At 39.1% G+C, this 22,491-nt stretch overlaps 1 protein-coding gene across 5 annotated transcripts in view; it reads right to left on the bottom strand.

Annotated features, from left to right (window-relative positions):
* ppip5k2 (diphosphoinositol pentakisphosphate kinase 2) overlaps positions 1-22,491 on the bottom strand; it is a 236,972-nt gene that overhangs the window by 148,153 nt on the left and 66,328 nt on the right. For all 5 annotated transcript variants that reach the window (XM_051683227.1, XM_051683228.1, XM_051683230.1 and 2 more), the window contains exons 5-7: positions 8,849-8,934; positions 379-533; positions 102-203 (exon numbers count right to left, since the gene is read on the bottom strand). In XM_051683227.1, coding sequence (XP_051539187.1) covers positions 102-203; positions 379-533; positions 8,849-8,934 — 343 coding nt within the window. The remainder of the gene's footprint in view (positions 1-101; positions 204-378; positions 534-8,848; positions 8,935-22,491) is intronic.

The following is a 22,491-nucleotide window of genomic DNA, read 5'->3' as shown; positions in this document are numbered from 1 at the left end:
ATTGGAAAACCAAATCAGATTTGTGTGCAGATGAACAAAGCACTGGTGTCTGCCTTTCTGGACTTTCTTTACCCTGGTTAAGAGATCACAGACTGCGATACCTTCACATCAGTTCCGTCCGTAGGCATGAACTCCTCATAGATGTAGGATCCCACTTTTCTGACATTACTTTCAGGAGAATAGACACTACTTCTGCTGCCAATCTGAAATACAGGTAGAGTGGTGAGAAATGTGTCAGTAAACAGGATGAGATCCCAAAATGTTTTGGATGAGGTTTGTTTTTCTGATATGTGGGTAGAATTCTGAAGTGTGTTTTCGGGAATTCAAGAGTACATTCGGAATCATTTTCATTGTGTGTGTGTGTGTGTAGGGTCGCACCTTGCGGAAGAGCCGCTGACTGCCTCCTCCTGCAGACGTGGGGTAGTAGATGTAGACATTGTGGTCCTCAGCACTCACAGGCTTTTCAACAAAAGGCTTCTGGAAAATCTCTCCATTCACCTCCACATGGTCCTCTCCCTCCACCAGATTACACTCTACAAAAACACATGACACATTATTACTGAGCCTCTCAACGGCTTCAGACTTACATTTGATAGTGGTAGCACCGGTGGCACCAGCACCTCCTTTGGTGGCACTGGTGGGGGGTGGGGTTTTGGGGCTTATAAAATGGAAAATGTAAAGTCAGAGACTAAAAATAAGAGATGATATTATAATAATAATAATAATAATAATAATAATAATAATAATAATTATTATTATTATTATTATATTACAATAAGTGCAATTTTCAATAATATTGCATATTTTGAAAGGCTCATTCGACAGTAAGGCATTGATTTTGAGTGGGAATGTATTTGTAAATTGACAACATTTAGGTTATCTATAAAATAATAAATATATAAAAAAAATACACAGAAGGAAAACTAGCCGTCGATAATTTTACTAAGGTCAAGACTTGATTTATATGCTTGATTGATATGTATAGACTACCGGTCAAAACTTTTGAAACACTTGACTGAAATGTTTCTCATGATCTTAAAAATCTTTTGATCTGAAGGCGTATGCTTAAATGTTTGAAATTAGTTTTGTAGACAAAAATATAATTGTGCCACCATATTAATTTATTTCATTATAAAACTAAAATGTAATAAAAAAATAAATAAATAAAAGTTTTTGAAATTGATGACTTGGACCAAATAATATAGAAAAGCAGCCAATAAGTGCCCAACATAGATGGGAACTCCTTCAATACTGTTTAAAAATCATCCTCAAGAAGTTGGTTGAGAAAATGTCAAGAGTAATTCTAGGCAAAGGGTGACTACTTTGAAGATGCTAAAATATAACACAGTTTTGATTTATTTTGGATTTTGTTTAGTCACAACATAATTCCCATAGTTCCATTTATGTTTAGATACAGAAGTTTACATACACCATAGCCAAATATATTTAAACTCAGTTTTTCACAATTCCTGACATTTTATCATAGAAAACATTCCCTGTCTTAGGTCAGTTAGGATCACTACTTTATTTTAAGATAATAGTAGATATAATGATTTATTTCAGCTTTTATTTCTTTCATCACATTCCCAGTGGGTCAGAAGTTTACATACAGTTGGTTAGTATTTGGTAGCATCGCCTTTAAATTGCTTAACTTGGATCAAACATTTTGGGTAGCCTTCCAAAAGCTTCTCACAATAAATTGCTGGAATTCTGGCCCATTCCTCCTGACAGAACTGGTGTAACTGAGTCAGGTTTGTAGGCCTCCTTGCTCGCACATGCTTTTTCAGTTCTGCCCACAAATTTTCTATCGGACTGAGGTCAGGGCTTTGTGATGTCCACTCCAATACCTTGACTGTGCATCCTTAAGTGATTTTGCCACAACTTTGGAGGTATGTTGGGGTGATTATCCATTTGGAAGACACATTGCAAACAAGCTTTAACTTCATGGCTGATGTCTTGAGATGTTGCTTCAATATATCCACATAATTTTCCTTCCTCATGATGCCATATATTTTGTGAAGTGCACCAGTCCCTCCTGCAGCAAAGCACCCCCACAACATGATGCTGCCACCCCCATGCTTCACGGTTGGGATGGTGTTCTTCAGCTTGCAAGCCTCACCCTTATTCTCCAAACATAATGATGGTCATTATGGCCAAAAAGTAAAAAAAAAAAAAAAATTAATCAGACCAGAGGACATTTCTCCAAAAAGTAAGATCTCTGTCCCCATGTACACTTGCAAACTGTAGTCTGGCTTTTTTATGGCGGTTTTGGAGCATCGGTTTCTTCCTTGCTGAGCAACCTTTCAGGTTATGTTGATATTGGACTTGTTTTACTGTGGATATAGATACTTGTCTACCTGTTTCCTCCAGCATCTTCACAAGGTCTTTTGCTGTTGTTCCGGGATTGATTTGCCCTTTTCGCAACAGACTACATTCATCTCTAGGAGACAGAATGAGTCTCCTTCCTGAGCGGTATGATGGCTGGGTGGTCCTATAGTGTTTATACTTGCGCACTATTGTTTGTACAGATGAACATGGTACCTTCAGGCATTTGGAAATTGCTCCCAAGGATGAACCAGACTTGTGGAGTTCCACATTTTTTTTTTCTGAGGTCTTGGCTGATTTCTTTTGATTTTCCCATGATGTCAAGCAAAGAAGCGCCGAGTTTGAAGGTAGGCCTTAAAATACATCCACAAGTACACCTCCAATTGACCTATCAGAAGCTAATTGGCTAACTGCCTAAAGGCTTGACATAATTTTCTGGAATTTTTCAAGCTGCTTAAAGGTACAGTTAACTTAGTGTATGTAAACTTCTGACCCATTGGAACTGTGATATAGTCAATTAAAAGTGAAACAATCTGTTTGTAAACAATTGTTGGAAAACTTACTCGTGTCATGCACAAAGAAGATTTGCCAAAACTATAGTTTGCTAATATGAAATCTGTGGAGTGGTTAAAAAATTAGTTTTAATGACTTCAACCTAAGTGTATGTAAACTTCTGACTTCAACTGTATATATATATATACTGTACACACACACACACATATTAATAAAGTCATAGTTTGTTTCATAGATGCTTGTTTTTACCTGTGGTTACTGTGGACTTGTTACAAATACCACTGTTGAAACTATAAATACAGCTCTGGAAAAAACTAAGAGACCACTGCAAAATTATCAGTTTCTCTGGATTTACAATTTATAGGTATGTGTTTGAGTAAAATGAAAATGTTTGTTTTATTCTATAAACTACTAACAACATTTCTCCCAAATTCCAAATAAAAATATTGTCATTTAGAGCATTTATTTGCAGAAAATGACAACAGGTCAAAATAACAAAAAAGATGTTGTGTTTTCAGACCTGGAATAATGCAAAGAAAACAATTTCATATTCATTTTTAAACAACACAATACTAATGTTTTAACTTAGTAATATCTAATGTTTTAACTTAGCCGTCTTTGAAATTTTAAGTATGGAAGCAACCTGGCGCTCACTATATCCTTCTGCCAGCAAAGCCAGAATTTAACCCTTCTTTTCCTCACTGAAAACTTTTCTTTTCAACTCTTTTGGCATGGTCAATAGTTATTTTTTTATTCCAATTACTTCTGAGGTACTACAAGCTCTGTTTTTGCCATCCAGCTGGTCCTATTGTAAGAGGATAGTGATGACCACAGCAGTGGTTTTTATACTTTTCCTAATTAAATAAGATTTGGTTCAGGTGATCACCTAATCAGTACCTCATTAAGTAGAATGAGGTGAGCTTGTGTTTTAATTCAACAGACACTGGAATGGAATGGCTGCCATACATGTTGAGATGCTGATTTAAGAAAAATTTGGAGTGGTCTCTTAAATTTTTCCAGAGCTTTATATATTATATATATTGGTGCAGAGATATGTGATTTATTACTTGGTTGCTAGGGTATCCCCATCTGGTTGCTAGGCAGTTACCAAGGTGATAGTCAAAAGGCTCCTTTTTAGCCTGAGTCAAATGAACGAAACCAGAAGTCTGTACGATGCTCTGGTTCAGAGATATATGATTTGTTACTTGGTTGCTAGGGTAATCCCATCTGGTTGCTAGGCAGTTGCTAGGGTGATACTAACAATGCTCCTTGCTAGCCTGAGTCAAATGAACAAAACCAAAATTCTCTACAATGTCCTGTTGCAGAGATATGTGATTTGTTACTTGGTTGCTAAGGTAACCCCATCTGGTTGCTAGGCAGTTACCAAGGTGATACTCACAATGCTCCTTGCTACCCTGAGTCAAACGAACAAAACCAGAAATCTCTACAATGTTCTGGTGCAGAGATATGTGATTTATTACTTGGTTGCTAGGGCAACCCCATCTAGTTGCTAGGAAGTTACCAATGTGATACTAACAATGCTCCTTGCTAGCCTGAGTCAAATAAATAACACCAGAAGTCTCTACGATGTCCAGTTGCAGAGATATGTGATTTGTTACTTGGTTGCTAGGGTAACCCCATCTGGTTGCTAGGAAGTTACCAAGGTGATACTTAACATGGCTCCTTGCTATCCTGAGTCAAATAATTCAACCCGGTAGTCTCTACGATGTTCTGGTGCAGAGATATGTGATTTAATACTTGGTTGCTAAGGTAACCTCATCTGGTTGCTAGGTAGTAACCAGGATGATACTCAAAAGGCTCCTTGCCAGCCTGAGTCAAATGAACGAAACCGGAAGTCTCTATGATGTTCTGGTACAGAGATATGTGTTTTGTTACTTGGTTGCTAGGGTAACCCCATTTGGTTGCTAGGGTCAGAGTGCCCATTATGACCCCTGTCCACCATTGAAAGCACCTACAATGGGCATGTGAGCATCGGAACGACCTTAGAGCAGTGAAAGAAGGTTGCCTGGTCCGATAAGTCCTGTTTTCTTTTACATCACGTGTATATGTGTGCCGTTTACCTGGGGAAGTGATGGCACCAGGATGCACTGTGGGAAGACAACAAGCCGGTGGAGGGAGTGTGATGCTCTGGGTTCTGCTGTGAAACCCTGGGTCCGGCCAATCATGTGGACGTCAATTTTATACGTGCCACCTACCTAAACATCATTGCAGACAAGGTACACCCCTTCATGGCATTGGTATACCCTGATGGCAGTGGTCTCTTTCAGCAGGATAATGCACCCTGCTACACTGCACACACTGTTCGGGAATGGCTTAAGGAACATGATGAAGAGTTCAAGATGTTGTCCTGGACTCCAAATTCCCCAGGTCTCAATCCGATTGAGCATCTGAGAGATGTGCTGGACCAAAAAATCCAATCCACGGCAGCTCCACCTCGCAACTTACAGGACTTGGAAGGATCTGCTGCTAATGTCTACCACAGGACACCTTGAGGGGTCTTGTAGAGTCCATGCCTTGGTGGTTCAGCGCTGTTTTGGCAGCACACGGAGGACCAACAGCATATCAGGCAGGTAGTCATAATTTTTTGGCTCATCAGTGCATGTTCCCTCCACGCCACCCAAATAGTTCCACTTTGCAAGGCAAGTAATATGTTTGGAGCAGTTGCTAAAATAGTTTCTCGTGTGGGTCAGTTTTAGTTCCATGTGGAACTAGTTCATGTGTTGGAAAACAACCAGAAATATGAACTAGTTTCAGGAACTAGGAACAGTTCCTGCAGTGGAAAAACGGCATTTATCAACTTTAAAAACCTCTTATTATTTTGAATATGATATAATGTAACCACTTATACAAGCTGAAGCCTGGCATGAAGCAGGTTTCAGTAATTACCTTGGTAATTTTTTAGTTTTTTAGTTTGAACAAACTCTGGTTTTTCAATCTCAAGATGGTGGGTTGGTTTTTAACAGTGTTCATCACCATAGTAATACTGTAAACTGTATGCTATGTATGCCATGCTATGTCTAATCTGCTCCAGAGCAGATTTGTTTTTGGGGGGGGGGGGGGGGTGTTGTAACAAATTTCAAACAGATACAGAACTAATCAGCTGTGAGTAAAATTACATTTGTACTGTTTAAAATACTGTATAAATTATTTTAAAAAAATACAATAAGCCTATGGAAAATAACACACCTTTGTTAAGGTATTTTTAGGGCAGAGTTCAATAACTGTCTCCATAAAAAACACTGCTTGCTTAGTTTTCTATGGCTCTTGTTTGTTGAACGACAAATGAGATGTGTCTGTTTCACAGCTTTAAACTCCTTAAAATTTTACTTTAAGAGTAGCATTACACATTATGACAAAATATGTTTTTAATAAAAGAATGACAGTACAGTTTTATGTTTAGTAGGGATGTCCCGATACAGATACTGGTATCAGAATCGGGTCCGATACTGTTCTTACATGCTCGTAAAAAGGCTCTGATACCAAAAACCAATACCATCTGACATACGAAGGTCATTCATTCAGTGCACAAATTAAATCCACAATCTGTTCTAGTGCGATTATTAAACAGCAAAGGTTGCAATTTCATTAAATAAATATATAGTCTGCATGTGCACATGCATATTTACTTGGTTGAATCGCAGCATTTGCAGCTTAAAATCACACCATCACATAGTGATCATCAGCTCTTCCGCGTATGCGAAGCTGGAAACTGGCATCACCCGTCAAAATTAAAGCACAATTTAAATTTACAAAACTGGCCAACAGAAATATATCACTACTGTATAGTTATGCAATACTCACAATGTTATATTTAATTAACAATTGTGTTATATTTAAACAATACCTCACATCTTTGATGCTCTGTTGTGCAGTACTTTATTTGACAAAAATAACTTCAATGTTGTACTTTAAGGATTTGTATAAAAGCACTTCATATGATAAAAATAATTCAATGTAATGTTGAAAATCGCTGTAATGGTTCTCTTGTTATTTGATTAAGTTTAGTTCAATTCACTTATTTAGACACCCTTAAACAATAAAATTGAATTAAGTTGTTGAATATGGAATTTGTGTTGTTCACATGCAGAGATGCTTCTGTTCATGAAAAATAATCTTCACCTTAAATTTGCAATAGAATGCTTATTGATAGATGACCTTTACATCTTGGTTTTAATTTGAGTTACAGTTGCTAAAACCAATAAAGTCAGCAGGTCAACTCTCTTGGTTTTGTTTATAGTGATAATTTTTTTATAGATTTTTTTGAAAACTGCAACACTGCAAAAAAATCAAACAAAACAAAACAGGTATCGGACTAGGTATCACCGAGTACTGAAAAAGAAGTATCGGTACTCGTACCCACTCTCCAAAACATTATCCCTAATGTTTAGAAAAAATGCCCCTGAAAATTAAATCCAGTCTGCATTTATTGGCCCCTTTATGGAAAGTTAATTTCTGACATAGCAGCAATGTAACATTATTATACAAAATATCACACTGGGTAATAGCTTGTTACTTTCAATGCCCTTGGATTTTGTTTTTATTTTTTAAAGTCCTTTCAATGTCAATGAAAGAGCTGCTTCTGAGCAGTTTTAATAATAGTACTTGGAGCGATGCATGAGTTTCTCGTGCTCTCTCTTATGTCCTAACTCTCAAATGGCGCTGGGAAGTCCATGAATAATTTTTCATGTTTCAATGAAACATCAGAATGAACCAAATCACTACAATGAATTAAACTTCCCAGGGCCACAGAGTACGTTATAGGAAAGTGTGCTCGGCTCACGCGTCTCTGTGCGCACTCAAACTCGGTGCGGCCGTTCGCACTGCACAACAACAACTCTATTCAGTTGCGTGATGCGTGGTGGTATCGGGACAATTTATCATTCATTCCAATTCCTTAACTCTTCCAATGGATGAAGCTGGTGGCAACTAAAGAGAACGCACTAGTGGAGACGATGCACTGTGAAATGTGGCTGTACCTGATAGCGGGCCAAAATCAGTTCTATTTCTAAAATCTCTCACAGGCCGCATCAGAGCAGTCGGCGGGACACAGATGGCCCGCGGGCCGTAGTTTGGACACCCCTGCTGTATACAGAGGTTGGATGAAAATAACATGCCTTTCAAAATGTTCTGAGACCAGAGCATTCATACGAAACGCTGTAGGTTAAGCATTAACTGATTAGACTGCAAGGCAGCTGCCTATAGCTTTCCAACGCAGCTAAGTGCATTCATTCCTGACTTCAGGTAAGAAGTTCAGTTCCAGGATGCTATGACGTTTGCACCGATCAACATGATTGGCAGTCACTGGATTATGTTGTACAGTTCATAGTACATTGAAACAGAACACAGATTAAGAATTAAGCTAATTTTTATTTTAAAATGACTGGAAGTCATTGCACTCTGTTGGCCATTACTTTGATTCAGAATTGATGAAGCTAATTTCTGATTTTTTCAATGCTACAGCACTTGGCTACCAATGGCTACCACTTTTTTTGACAATGCAGAGAGATATCATTAAAATTTTGTTGCTAAAGTAGAGAAAACATTGTAACAAACAATCATATAAAGAAAGTTGACTTTCTGTTTCTAGGTATTATTTCAACATTAAAAATCAAAGACTCGTTGCTGCCATATGAGGACATCAATTTTTAGGCAAACTATGTGCTGTTTTAAGAAATTGCTTTGTTTTCATGGTAATCAGGTGCTACATGTTACAAATCATAAAATAAATTGGAAAATGCACACAGCAATCTCGTCCTGGTCTCAGGAGGTTAAAAATGTAATCAACGGCAGTGAAATGTTTTTTTGTTCAGATGGAATAAAATGTTTGGACTATTAAAATGGATTTTACTTTTGTATCTTAAATTCTAAACTTCTACCTAAGAACATAACACATGAAAATGTACATCCCAGTAGTAATCAAACTATCTGAACACTGGTCCCGATTTCCATGAGGTTACATTTTTGTAGAGTTTTATAAGCATTAACATACCTTCAGGTTTGGCAGTATGTCTGTTGAGAACCGCATAGCGCGGGAGCAGTACGCCCTCGGCCTTCAGGATCCGATACACCTCTCTCCTAAACATGAGCAAAAACATATTCTCAATACATTACATGCATATTTGTGTGAAAAAAACCCATTAAAAACAAAATCACTCAGCCAATACAATATACAGTATATACACTCACAGAGCACTTTATTAGGAACACTTTACTAATACTGGGTAGGGCCTTCCCTTTGCTCTTAAAAAAGCCTGAATTCTTCATGGCATGGATTCCACAAGATGTTGGAAAAATTCCTTTGAGGTTCTGGTCCATGTTGACAATTTCTGCAGGTTTGTCAGCTACCACACACCAAAGGTGTTCTATTGGATTCCGATCCAGTGACTGGGAGGGGCACTGAAGAACAGTGAACTCATTGTCATTTTCATGAAACCAGTTTGAGGCGACTTTTGCTTTGTGATTTGGTGCATTATCATGATGGAAGTAGCCATTAGAAAATGGGTAAATTGTGGCCATGAAGGGATGCACAGTCAGCAACAATACTCAAATAGTCTGTGGCATTCAAGCGATGACTGATTGGTATTAACGGGCCCAAAGTGTGCCAAGAAAACATTCCCCACACCATTACACCTACACCACCGCCACCAACCCAGACTGTTGACACAAGGCAGGTTGGGTCTATGGATTCATGCTGTTTCCGGCAAATTCTGACCCTTACCATCTGTGTGCCTCAGCAGAAATCATGATTCATCAGACCAGGCTATGTTTTTCCAGTCTTTAACTGTCCAGTTTTGGTGAGCCTTTGCCCAATGCAGTCTCAGCTTTCTGTTCTTTGCTGAAAGAAGTGAAACCCAACGTGGTCTTCTGCTGTTGTAGCCCATTCGCCTCAAGGTTTGACATACTGTTCATTCTGAGATGCTATTCTGCTCACTACAATTGTACAGAGTGGTTATCTGAGTTACTGTAGCCTATCTGTCAGCTCAACCTAGTATGGGCTGCCTTTCCCAAAGGCATTGTAAACCTAAGTAGATCGTAGAAAACATTGGCGCCAATGGTCTCTACGATCAACTTAAGCTTGTGATGCTTTTGGGAAAGGCAGCCTAGACCATTCACCACTGACCGCTCTCATCAACAAGGTGTTTCCGTTCACAGAACTGCCGCTAACTGGATGTTTTTTTTTTTTTTTGGGCACAATTCTGAATAAATTCCAGAGACTGTCAAGCGTGAAAATCCCAGGAGATCAGCTGTTATAGAAATACTTGCTGCTGTTTTGAAAGCAAAGGTTGTCATACCAAATATTGATTTAGCTTTTTTGTATGATATTAATTGATGAATAAAAACAATTTATGGCATATTTTTTAAGACATCCTGACTATGCAACATTTTTCAAGTACCTAAAACTTTTGCAAAGTACTGTGACTATCTGTATATATATATATATATTAGGGCTGTCAGTAGATAATTTTTTTTTTAATTGCGATCAATCTCAGATTTTAAAAGTAGGAAAATTTGACTCTATATATACTTATTTCCTGTCATAAAGCATTTATTTGTTTTTTTGGAAAGAACAACATAACAGAAAAAAACAATACATTATGTAACAAAAATGCTTTATTAATATTTCCCAAACTAGATAGAAAGATAGAAATTCACGAAAAGCACATCTTGTTCTGTTTTTAGCGGTGGCACTTCCAATATAAAGATAATTCATCGGATGCAAACTGTCCGGTGATCATTTGCTGACACTTCAGAAGCTCAATCGTGTGACAGCAGTGCAGTGCATAAAATCATGTGTTCTCAGTGATTTGGACCGTGGCATGATTGTTGGTGCTATACGGGCTGGTTTGAGTATTTCTATAACTGCTGATCTCCTGGGATTTTCACACACAACAGTCTCTAGAGTTTACTCCGAATGGTGCCAAAGACAAAAAAACATCCAGTGAGGGGCAGTTCTGCGGATGGATATGCCTTGTTGATGAGAGAGGTCAACAGAGAATGGCCAGAATGGTTTGAACTGACAAAGTCTACGGTAGCTCAGATAACCACTCTGTACAATTGTGTTGAGAAGAATAGCATCTCAGAATGCTATTCTGAGATGCGGGTTGGCACTGTTTTGGCGGCACGTGGGGGACCTACGCAATATTAGGCAGGTGGTTTTAATGTTTTGGCTGATCGGTATATAAATACACTACCGGTCAAAAGTTTTGAAACACTTACTCATTCTTTATTATATATTTTTTTTTTTTCACATTTCAAAAGTTATCAAAACTATGGAATAACATAAATGGAACTATGGGAATTATGTTGTGACTAAACAAAATCCAAAATAAATCAAAACTGTGTTATATTTTAGCATCTTCAAAGTAGTCTCCCTTTGCCTAGGATTTGTAGACATGTACTCTTGACATTTTCTCAACCAACTTCTTGAGGTATCACCCTGGGATGCTTTTAAAACAGTATTGAAGGAGTTCCCATGTTGGGCACTTATTGGCAGCTTTTCTTTATTATTTGGTCCAAGTCATCAATTTCAAAAACTGTTTTTTTTATTTTTTATTACATTTTAGTTTTATAATGAAATAAATTAATATGGTGGCACAATTATATTTTTGTCTACAAAACTAATTTCAAACATTTAATCATACGCCTTCAGAAGTGTTTCAAAACTTTTGACCGGTAGTGTGTGTATATACAGGTGCTGGTCATATAATTAGAATATCATCAAAAAGTTGATTTATTTCACTAATTCCATTCAAAAAGTGAAACTTGTATATTATATTCATTCATTACACACAGACTGATATTTCAAATGTTTATTTCTTTTAATTTTGATGATTATAACTGACAACTAAGGAAAATCCCAAATTCAGTATCTCAGAAAATTAGAATATTACTTAAGACCAATACAAAGAAAGGATTTTTAGAAATCTTGGCCAACTGAAAAGTATGAACATGAAAAGTATGAGCATGTACAGCACTCAATACTTAGTTGGGGCTCATTTTGCCTGAATTACTGCAGCAATGCGGCGTGGCATGGAGTCGATCAGTCTGTGGCACTGCTCAGGTGTTATGAGAGCCCAGGTTGCTCTGATAGTGGCCTTCAGCTCTTCTGCATTGTTGGGTCTGGCATATCGCATCTTCCTCTTCACAATACCCCATAGATTTTCTATGGGGTTAAGGTCAGGCGAGTTTGCTGGCCAATTAAGAACAGGGATACCATGGTCCTTAAACCAGATACTGGTTGCTTTGGCACTGTGTGCAGGTGCCAAGTCCTGTTGGAAAATGAAATCTGCATCTCCATAAAGTTGGTCAGCAGCAGGAAGCATGAAGTGCTCTAAAACTTCCTGGTATACGGCTGCATTGACCTTGGACCTCAGAAAACACAGTGGACCAACACCAGCAGATGACATGGCACCCCAAACCAACAATGACTGTGGAAACTTTACACCGGACCTCAAGCAACGTGGATTGTGTGCCTCTCCTCTCTTCCTCCAGACTCTGGGACCCTGATTTCCAAAGGAAATGCAAAATTGACTTTCATCAGAGAACATAACTTTGGACCACTCAGCAGCAGTCCAGTCCTTTTTGTCTTTAGCCCAGGCGAGACGCTGAAACCCATGTCTTGCATACGTCTGTGCGTAGTGGTTCTTGAAGCACTGACTCCAGCTGCAGTCCACTCTTTGTGAATCTCCCCCACATTTTTGAATGGGTTTTGTTTCACAATCCTCTCCAGGGTGTGGTTATCCCTATTGCTTGTACACCTTTTTCTACCACATCTTTTCCTTCCCTTCGCCTCTCTATTAATGTGCTTGGACACAGAGCTCTGTGAACAGCCAGCCTCTTTTGCAATGACCTTTTGTGTCTTGCCCTCCTTGTGCAACGTGTCAATTGTAGTCTTTTGGACAACTGTCAAGTCAGCAGTCTTCCCCATGATTGTGTAGTGTACAGAACTAGACTGAGAGACCATTTAAAGGCCTTTGCAGGTGTTTTGAGTTAATTAGCTGATTAGAGTGTGGCACCAGGTGTCTTCAATATTGAACCTTTTCACAATATTCTAATTTTCTGAGATACTGAATTTGGGATTTTCCTTAGTTGTCAGTTATAATCATCAAAATTAAAAGAAATAAACATTTGAAATATATCAGTCTGTGTGTAATGAATGAATATAATATACAAGTTTCACTTTTTGAATGGAATTAGTGAAATAAATCAACTTTTTGATGATATTCTAATTATATGACCAGCACCAGTATATATATATACACACACACACATACACATATATATATATATATATATATATATATATATATATATATATATATATATATATATATATACACACACACACACACACACACACACACACACACATACACACACATTATATATATATATATATACACACACACACACACACACACACACACACACACACACACACACACACACACAGTTTGGAATATCTTACAGATTTTGCCGTTTCGGAAGAAAGTTGGTACTTTAATTCACCAAAGTGGCATTCAACTGATCACAAAGTATAGTCACGAAATTACTAATGTAAAAAACAGCACCATCACCATTTGAAAAAGTCATTTTTTATCAAATCTAGACAGGCCCCATTTCCAGCAGCCATCACTCCAACACCTTATCCTTGAGTAATCATGCTAAATTGCTAATTTGGTACTAGAAAATTACTTGCCATTATATTAAACACAGTTGAAAGCTATTTGGTTCGTTAAATGAAGCTTAACATTGTCTTTGTGTTTGTTTTTGAGTTGCCACAATATGCAATAGACTGGCATGTCTTAAGGTCAATATTAGGTCAAAAAGAGCAAAAAAGAAACGGCTTTCTCTAGAAACCCATCAGTCAATCATTGTTTTGAGGATTGAAATAGCCAAAAAACTGAAGATTTCATACAAAGGTGTACACTACAGTCTTCAAAGGACAGAAAGAGATGTGGAACAAGAGGATAAGTATTACAGTCTCTAGTTTGAAAAATTGACGCCTCACATGTCCTCAGCTGACAGCTTCATTGAAATCTACATGCTCAACACCAGTTTCATGTACAACAGTAAAGAGCAGACCCAGGGATGCAGGCCTTATGGGAAGAATTGCAAAGAAAAAGCCACTTTTGAAACAGAAAAACAAAATGAAAAGGTTAGAGTGGGCAAAGAAACAGACATTGCACAACAGATAATTGGAAAAGTGTGTTATGGATCTTAACCCCCTTTGAGCTTTTGTGGGATCAGCTAAACTGTAAGGTGTGTGAGAAGTGCCTGACTAGACAGCCACATCTATGGCAAGTGCAACAGGAAGCGTGGGGTGAAATGTCACCTGACCATTGGCTTTGGCAGGACAACAGCACCGTTTCGGTGAAAAATAAATACAGTATTTTATATTATAATATAACATAAGTCACATTTTTTTTTTTCATCATCTGAAAGGTCCAGCGATTTATAGTCTGAAGCGACTTATATACATAATTTTTGGGCTACGTAACCGGCCGGTCAAACACGCTGCACAATAAAACACATATGCTTACACACAAAAAGATGAAAACAGCACTCATAGTGATGGTAGTAGCATTTTAAAGTAGCCTCTATTCCTTTACAAACTGCTTTATGCAACTAGTTTAAATATTTTGTCCATTTTAACATTATCATTCTAACAAACTCTAGACTTCTGTCAAATGCAACTCCTCACATGCCCACAAAATGAAGTTTCATCACACTCGTAGTAAAAACTTGATAGCTGTTTACTTTCATTTATTTTTGCACAGCATAGAGTTACAACAGATGTGGCTTATTAGTCTCGTTTTTTTTTTTTTTCATGGAACATAAACAGCATTTGGAAAGCTGTTACACATGATTACTTTGAGCAAATACTCCCGATTAAAATATGCCATGTTACGTACGCAGTACACAGATACCCCAGGTGGTGCTCAAGCACCTGCCTTTTTGGTCTCTGACTAGATAGGTGCCCTTTTTACAAGATTTTTTTTTTCTATTTCTTTTTCTAATTTTGTATTTTAGTATTTAAATTTGGCCCCTGGCATCAATTCTCAATTAAATGCCTGACAACCAGGGTTGGGAGGGTTACTTTTTAAATGTATTCCACCACAGATTACAGAATACATGCTGTAAAATGTCATTTGTAACATATTCCGTTAGATTACTTAAGGCCAGTAACGTATTCTAAATACTTTGGATTACTTCTTCAGCACTGGTAGATTTTTTCACTTGTTTTGACAATAAAAACTCTGCCAGTACAGTAAGACAAAATACACATGTTAAAAATATATTCTCTGAAAAACCTAAATATCTTATGCAGTGTTGTTTCTAAAACAAGATAAATCAAACTGATCTTGTTTTAAGGATATTTAGATATTTTTACAGGGAAACAATACAAAAATTATCATCAAGAATACGATGTTGCCCTAATATCAAAGGTCTTACTAGAAAAAAGAAATTATGATCCAATGTGAATTTTCTTGATAAAAAAATATGATCGTGCCTGGTAACATGCATGTAAAATGGCTAGAAATAGCATTTTAGCTTAAAATAAAGCTGACAATTTATACAAGGTTTATTTCTATTTCTTCTGCTCCAAACTTCTCTGTCTGCTCATATGAATGTAACACATCATAAGAAAGTGTTTCACCGCTGTTCAAATGCACTTTGGATCACATCTGAAAGGACTAAATATTAAATTAAACAAATTACAATAAAATGCAAAGTAATCTCTACAGTAATCAAAATACTTTTTGAATGTAATTGTATTCTAATTACCAATGATTTAAACTGTATCTGTAGTGGAATACAGTTACTTATATTTTGTATTTTAAATATGTAATCCTGTTACATGTATTCCGTTAATCTCCAACCCTGCTGACACCTGCATTTGAGTTCTAATTCTGCAAGACTGCACAAGCCTCTGCCCCTCCCTCTTCGACTTCCCTCATCACAGCCACCACATTTAATGCACAAAATCGAGCACCCTGCGAAGCAGCATCCACATCTCCCTGACCTGCCTTCATTGGTGACAGCCAGGTAATGATAGTGTTTGCCCTAAGCTTCAGCATTGTTTGTCACTGTTGTGAAATCAAACCACTATTAAAACATCTCGATACAGCCAGCCTAACTTAGGCAATAGTCCTCCATTAAGCTTAACAAGAAAGCTTGTCTGGCGTTGGCATAAAATAACGTTGTGACGCCATCGTCAATGAAAAACGAGTGAACTCTGGTAGGCTAGTTCCTTTGTCAGGCAACTAAAACAAATAATTATGCATTACGTGGTTAATAGTCTACCATATTTGGATATCAGAAACGTTAGCTGACCTGTCACCCGTCACAAGAATATGTGCAAATATATGATTCGTCCACTGTTTACATGCTCATACTGATTAGAAAAAGCTTTAATATATAGCCTAGTAAATTATCGATTCTTACTCCTGTGACACAAAATTTACTGGTAGTTGTAGGCAAGCCAACTGATTGTCATTTCAATACAAAAGTCCAGGGCCTTTACACGCTCAGCTTTGAAAGTTTAACTGTTAATCTAATTTTATTGAAATCTTATTATAGGCCCACAATTTATTTTAAGTATACAAAGTGGTTTTGGCGATCAGACATGAAGCTACTTTAGCTGAATATTAGTATTTTGTCAGCATTAAAGTTGAGCTATCCTTATATAAGTTAGGTCAACATTACAACACTTGCAGTAATCTATATCATGAATTTACCTTAAATATTATTAAAACATTGCCAAACAATGACAAATAGCCCATTAAAATTTGTCAGCAGAAATAGTAGCTATGTGGTAGGGTACTAAGTTGGGCCACTGACAGATACAGTCTGGTGAGGCTTACTGTTGTAATGCATCGACCAAGCAGTCCTAGCCAAATAAACATCATATCGTACTGTTGGTCTATTTTTTTGGGAGATTAACCCTTAATTATCATGCACAACACTGATTTTGCTCATTTACCAATTGCAGCATAATGCCAATAAAGGACAGGCTAAGAAAACAAAGAAAGGGAGCTACAGCAGGCAGCTGAGGGTAGCTGCTCTCTTCTATCCTGGATCTGGCCATCTAGCAGTAAGGAGGATGAGGGAGATGTATTGCCACCTGATAAAGAACCCATCTCAGATGAAGAATGGTCAGAATCCAGAGCAGAGTCATGTTCAGGGACAGCTACATAAACAATGCTCTCTGACACGTTAGATCAAGACGACGGTGAGATGGAGGCAGGATCCTCCATAGCACTGGAAGGGTATGAGCAAGAACAGCCTTTTTCAATTTTGTGTAAAGATTTGTTGATTTTGAATGGTTATTTATTTTACAGACCACTAAAGCATGCACAATGTGCCACTGTTTTCTTTGTTGTTGCCTGTATGAGTATATGGGTATTGAAATAAATAAGTACAAGATGTGTTATTGTATGTAACTTTATTTTTTATAAATAATTATGAGAGGGGTGCCCTTTTTTTTCCGCTTGAGCACCTGCCCCCCAAAATGTCTGTGCACGGCCCTGCATTGTGATACGATGCGTAGATGCTGAGGTAATCGTCACGCTGGAGTGGATCTGACATGCTGCTGAACAGCTGAAGGAAAAGTCTGGCATTTCAAGAATATAAACAAAAACAAAGGAATTAGAATGGTCCGGATCCTTTTCCAGATCCTTTCAACAAAGTCGACCGTTTCTGGAACGATCTTGGGCAGTTTTGGCAGCTATTTTTCTATGTAAACAAGCAGCATGAAAGTGCAGCTCCTATCTACTTGAATGGGAAAAGACAGAAATCTCCAAAACGGTTGGTCAAGATTTCGATAAAAGAACATATTTCAAATAAGCAGTAAAATCTGACAACACTGTGTGACTTCACTCGAGTGGTCCAGCTTCCCTGGGCCTCAGCACTTGAGGGGAATAGCGGCCTGGCATATTGGCCCATTGGCCGCAACGCGTGCTCCAACTCACGCCAGGGTTCTGGGGTGCGGGTGTGGCGACACATCGAACTTGCACCGGACACTCCCTGCTCCGTTCCTGGACCTGTAAAGATGCCAGCAGGTAGAGACCGGTGTCCTGAGGAGAGGCGCACTCTGTGTTTAAAGGCAGCGGTGATGAGGCTATTCGTTGGGATCATGCGAGACGGGGCGACGATGATCCACGGGAAGGACGTGTCGTTCCATCACAACTGGTATAATAAAATGTTTCTTTACCTCAGATTACGCTAAAAACACAATTATACTGTCATTTAGCTAATGCGCATGCGTGATTAGACTCAAGATGGCACCGAGTATGGCTGTTGCGTTGCGAGCTCCGAAACAACATTGTAGTTTTTTGTTTGTTTTGTTTACAATTCTTATGTTTTTTGGTCTAGGATGTTGTCTGCCTTATTGTCTACGACAGACAAACACTTTTGGACATTGGTTCTGCAATTACACACCGTAAACCGGACTTCAAATTCCTCAATGCCGACCTGCTGTTTACAAACACGCCAGCGGAGCCTTTTGTCTGGGATGCCTGGCCACGGGAATGCAGAAGGAAAAGGGGAAACAGAGCTGGCATTCTCATCAGAGTAAGACGTTGTGCAAATCGACACCCGCTACCCACTATTCTACTGGCAAATGTTCAGTCTCTAGACAACAAGCTCTGCGAGCTGAGAGCGTGGATCCGTTTCCAATGAGAGACGAGGGACTGCTGCATTATCTGCCTTACAGAAACTTGGATGTCTGCGGAGATTCCAGATTCAGCCATCGAACCCGTGGGGTTCTCCGTGCACCGAGCGAACAGAGCAAAAGACCTCTCAGGTAAAAGCAGAGGTGGTGGTGTATGTTTTATGATCAACAAATCCTGGTGTGATCAGAGGAACGTACATTCTATCAAGCCTTTCTGCTCTCCTGATCTGGAATTTCTCATGCTTCTGTGTCGACCATTCTGGCTACCGAGGGAATTCACAGCAGTCATTATCACAGCTGTGTACATCCCGCCACAAGCCGACACAGACTTGGCACTCAAGGAACTGTATGGGATTATAAGCAAGCAGGAAATCGTGCACCCTGAGGCCACGTTCATTGTGACCGGGGACTTTAACAAAGCCAATTTTAAATCAATTGCACCAAAATACCACCAACACATCAGTTTTAACACACGAGGGGACCGGGTTTTGGACCATTGCTACTCTCCCTTCCGGGATGGCTACAAATAACTCCCCCGCCCACCATTTGGCAAATCGGACCACTATTCCATTCTGCTTCTGCCCGCTTACAGGCAGAAACTGAAACAGGAAGCACCCACCCTCAGAACGATCCAGTGTTGGTCGGACCAATCAGATTCTATGCTACAAGACTGCTTTGATCACGCAGACTGGGAGATGTTCCGGTCCGCCTCTGATGACGACATCGAGGTTTACGCTGATAGCGTAACGTGTTTCATCAGAAAGTGCGCAAAGGATGTTGTTTCGTCCAAAACAATACGGATCTACCCGAACCAGAAACCTTGGATTAATAGCGATGTTCGTGCGGCACTTAATGCGTGGACCTCTGCTTTTAATTCCGGGAACGCAGAGGAGCATAAACAAGCCAGTTATGCCCTCCAAAAAACTATCAGAGCAGCAAAACACCAGTACAGGAACAAGATTGAAGGACAGTTTAACACCACCAACTCTAGAAGCATGTGGCAGGGAATTAATATTATCACGGACTTTAAAGGGAATAAAAACTCCGCCGTGAACACCGCTGCCTCTCTCCCGGATGAGCTAAATACTTTTTATGCACGGTTCGAGAGAAATAACACAGCCCTCGCAGAGAGAGCCCTCGCGGCCGAAGCTACAGAGGTTAGTTCACTCTCCGTCTCTGTAGCGGATGTAACCCGATCCTTCCGACGGGTGAATATTCGTAAAGCCGCGGGTCCAGACGGCATTCTGGGCCACATCATCAGAGCGTGCGCGAACCAACTGGCTGGTGTTTTTATGGACATTTTCAACCTTTCCCTCTCCTTGTCTGTAGTTCCCACATGCTTTAAAACTTCCACCATTGTGCCTGTACCAAAGCAATCCAAAATCACATGCTCAAATGACTGCCGTCCTGTTGCTCTGACCCCCATCATCAGCAAATGCTTTGAGAGACTAATCAGAGATTACATCTGCTCTGTGCTGCCTCCATCACTGGACCCACTGCAGTTTGCTTACCGCAACAACCGCTCCACTGATGATGCCATTGCATCTACAATACACACTGTTCTCTCCCACCTGGAAAAAAGGAACACTTATGTGAGAATGCTATCTGTAGACTACAGCTCAGCATTCAACACCATAGTGCCCTCCAAGCTTGATGAGAAACTCCGGGCTCTGGGCTTAAACAGCTCGCTGTGCAGCTGGATCCTGGACTTCCTGTAAAGCAGACGACAGGTGGTTAGAATGGGAAGTAACATCTCCTCATCACTGACCCTCAACACTGGAGCTCTGCAGGGCTGTGTTCTTAGCCCACTCTTGTATTCCCTGTAACACATGACTGTGTGGCAACACATAGCTCCAATGCCTTCATTAAGTTTTCTGATGATACGACGGTGGTAGGTCTGATCACTGACAATGATGAAACAGCCTACAGAGAGGAGGTACACACTCTGACACACTGGTGTCAGGAGCACAACCTCTCCCTCAACATCAGTAAGACAAAGGAGCTTGTGATGGACTTCAGGAGAAGAGAAAGAGAACACAGCCCCATCACCATCAATGGAGCACCAGTGGAGAGAGTCAGCAGCTTCAAGTTCCTGGGTGTCCACATCACTGAGGAACTCACATGGTCTGTCCACACTGAGGCCATTGTGAAGAAGGCTCATCAGCCTCTTCTTCATCCTCACACGGTTCTACACCAGCACTGTAGAGAGCATCCTGACTTGCTGCATCTCTGCCTGGCACGGCAATAGAACAGCCCACAACCGCAAAGCCCTGCAAAGGGTGGTACGAACTGCCAGACACATCATCAGAGGTGAGCTTCCCTCCCTCCAGGACATATATACCAGGCGGTGTGTGAAAAAAGCTTGGAGGATCATCAGAGACTCCAGCCACCCAAGCCATGGGCTGCTCTCACTGTTACCATCAGGCAGGCGGTATCGCAGCATCAGGAACCGCACCAGCCGACTTCATGACAGCTTCTTCCACCAAGCAATCAGACTTTTGAACTCTTGATCTCTCACGATCAATATACATCAGCACTGCACTTTATTAATCTTAATATCTCACACTGGACTGTCATAAATTATATTCTCTCTTAACAACACACTGGCAACTGACTATCAACCGACAGCCTGAATGTCAATACAGTATAATACAACCTACTGTACATTTTATATATACTATATATACTATTTTTTTTATTGTATAATGTGTATTCTATAATGTACATTGTATGTTATTATTTGTATACTGTGTTGTGTGTAATTATGTGTATATTAGATTTTAAATTGTGTTGTGTAAATTTGATGTTTATTGTAGATTGGTATATGTCTCATCACTGTCACGACTGCTATGTTGCTCGGAACTGCACCCAAGAATTTCACACACTATTGCACTTGTGTATATGGTTGTGTGACAATAAAAGTGATTTGATTTGATTTGGTGTTCTTGAGTTGACTGAGAGGCAATTTCTGTATCTAAAAGGTGATTGGCTATTTTACCTGTAAGGCGGGCTGACTGTTGGCTGCCATTGGGCATTCCAATTTCTCCCATTCATTTTAAAAGTGGCCAGTCTCTGCTAAATAATCTCTGTTTTGACAAGCAGAAAATGTTCACTGAACAATGACGTCACTTGACGTCACCAACGAACAGTCCTTGAAATGGTCTATACACAGATGCAACCTATCAGTGTTCTTTTTTTTTTCTCAACAATGCAATTTTGACCTGATGCGACTTATATTTAGGTGCGACTTTATTTCCGGAAAATACGGCAGCCTGTGACCAAGCGGAATTTGAGAGACTTTCATACATTTATACCAATAGTCAGTATCTTTTACGCCTTATATAATCTAATATTATTTGTCAATAAAAGTTATAATAATGGATATCTATGGTTTACAGTGAAGAATGTCTTCACTGTAAACCATAAATATCCATTTATAATAACTTTTATTAACAAATATAGGCTATGTATAAGGTCTTTTTGAACTATCTGCAAAATAAGTTTTAACTTGGTTCAATGTGCCTGTATGATTACATCGGGCATGTAACAGGTTGATGAATATAAATCCTCACGATTAACACACTTCTGAAGCCTAAGAAATATGGCACATAAAAAGGAAAACTACCATGAGACATGAAATATGTCTTTACAACTTGAATTATTGGTTCGATTACTAAATCAATAATAACATTTTACTACATCATCATATATAAACTTACAGCCGATTTTGATTAAACAAGTGATTTACTGCATTCCAAATAAATGCAAAAGCATAAGTTTAGAAACATTACATTATTTTTATTTGCATTTCCTTTCACAAACAGCAATAGTGGTCTCATTCACTTGGGGTAGCTGACCCTAGGCCCAACTTTCCTCCTTTCTCATCCGGGCTTGAGACCGGCAATGGCGGAGTTGCTTTCGTATGGTGTAATTTAATTATCAGAATGAAATATAAC

Source organism: Myxocyprinus asiaticus, chromosome 42 (genome assembly GCF_019703515.2).
Source record: "Myxocyprinus asiaticus isolate MX2 ecotype Aquarium Trade chromosome 42, UBuf_Myxa_2, whole genome shotgun sequence".
Classification (NCBI taxonomy): Eukaryota; Metazoa; Chordata; class Actinopteri; order Cypriniformes; family Catostomidae; genus Myxocyprinus; species Myxocyprinus asiaticus.
This window is presented reverse-complemented; position numbering and strand designations above follow the sequence as displayed.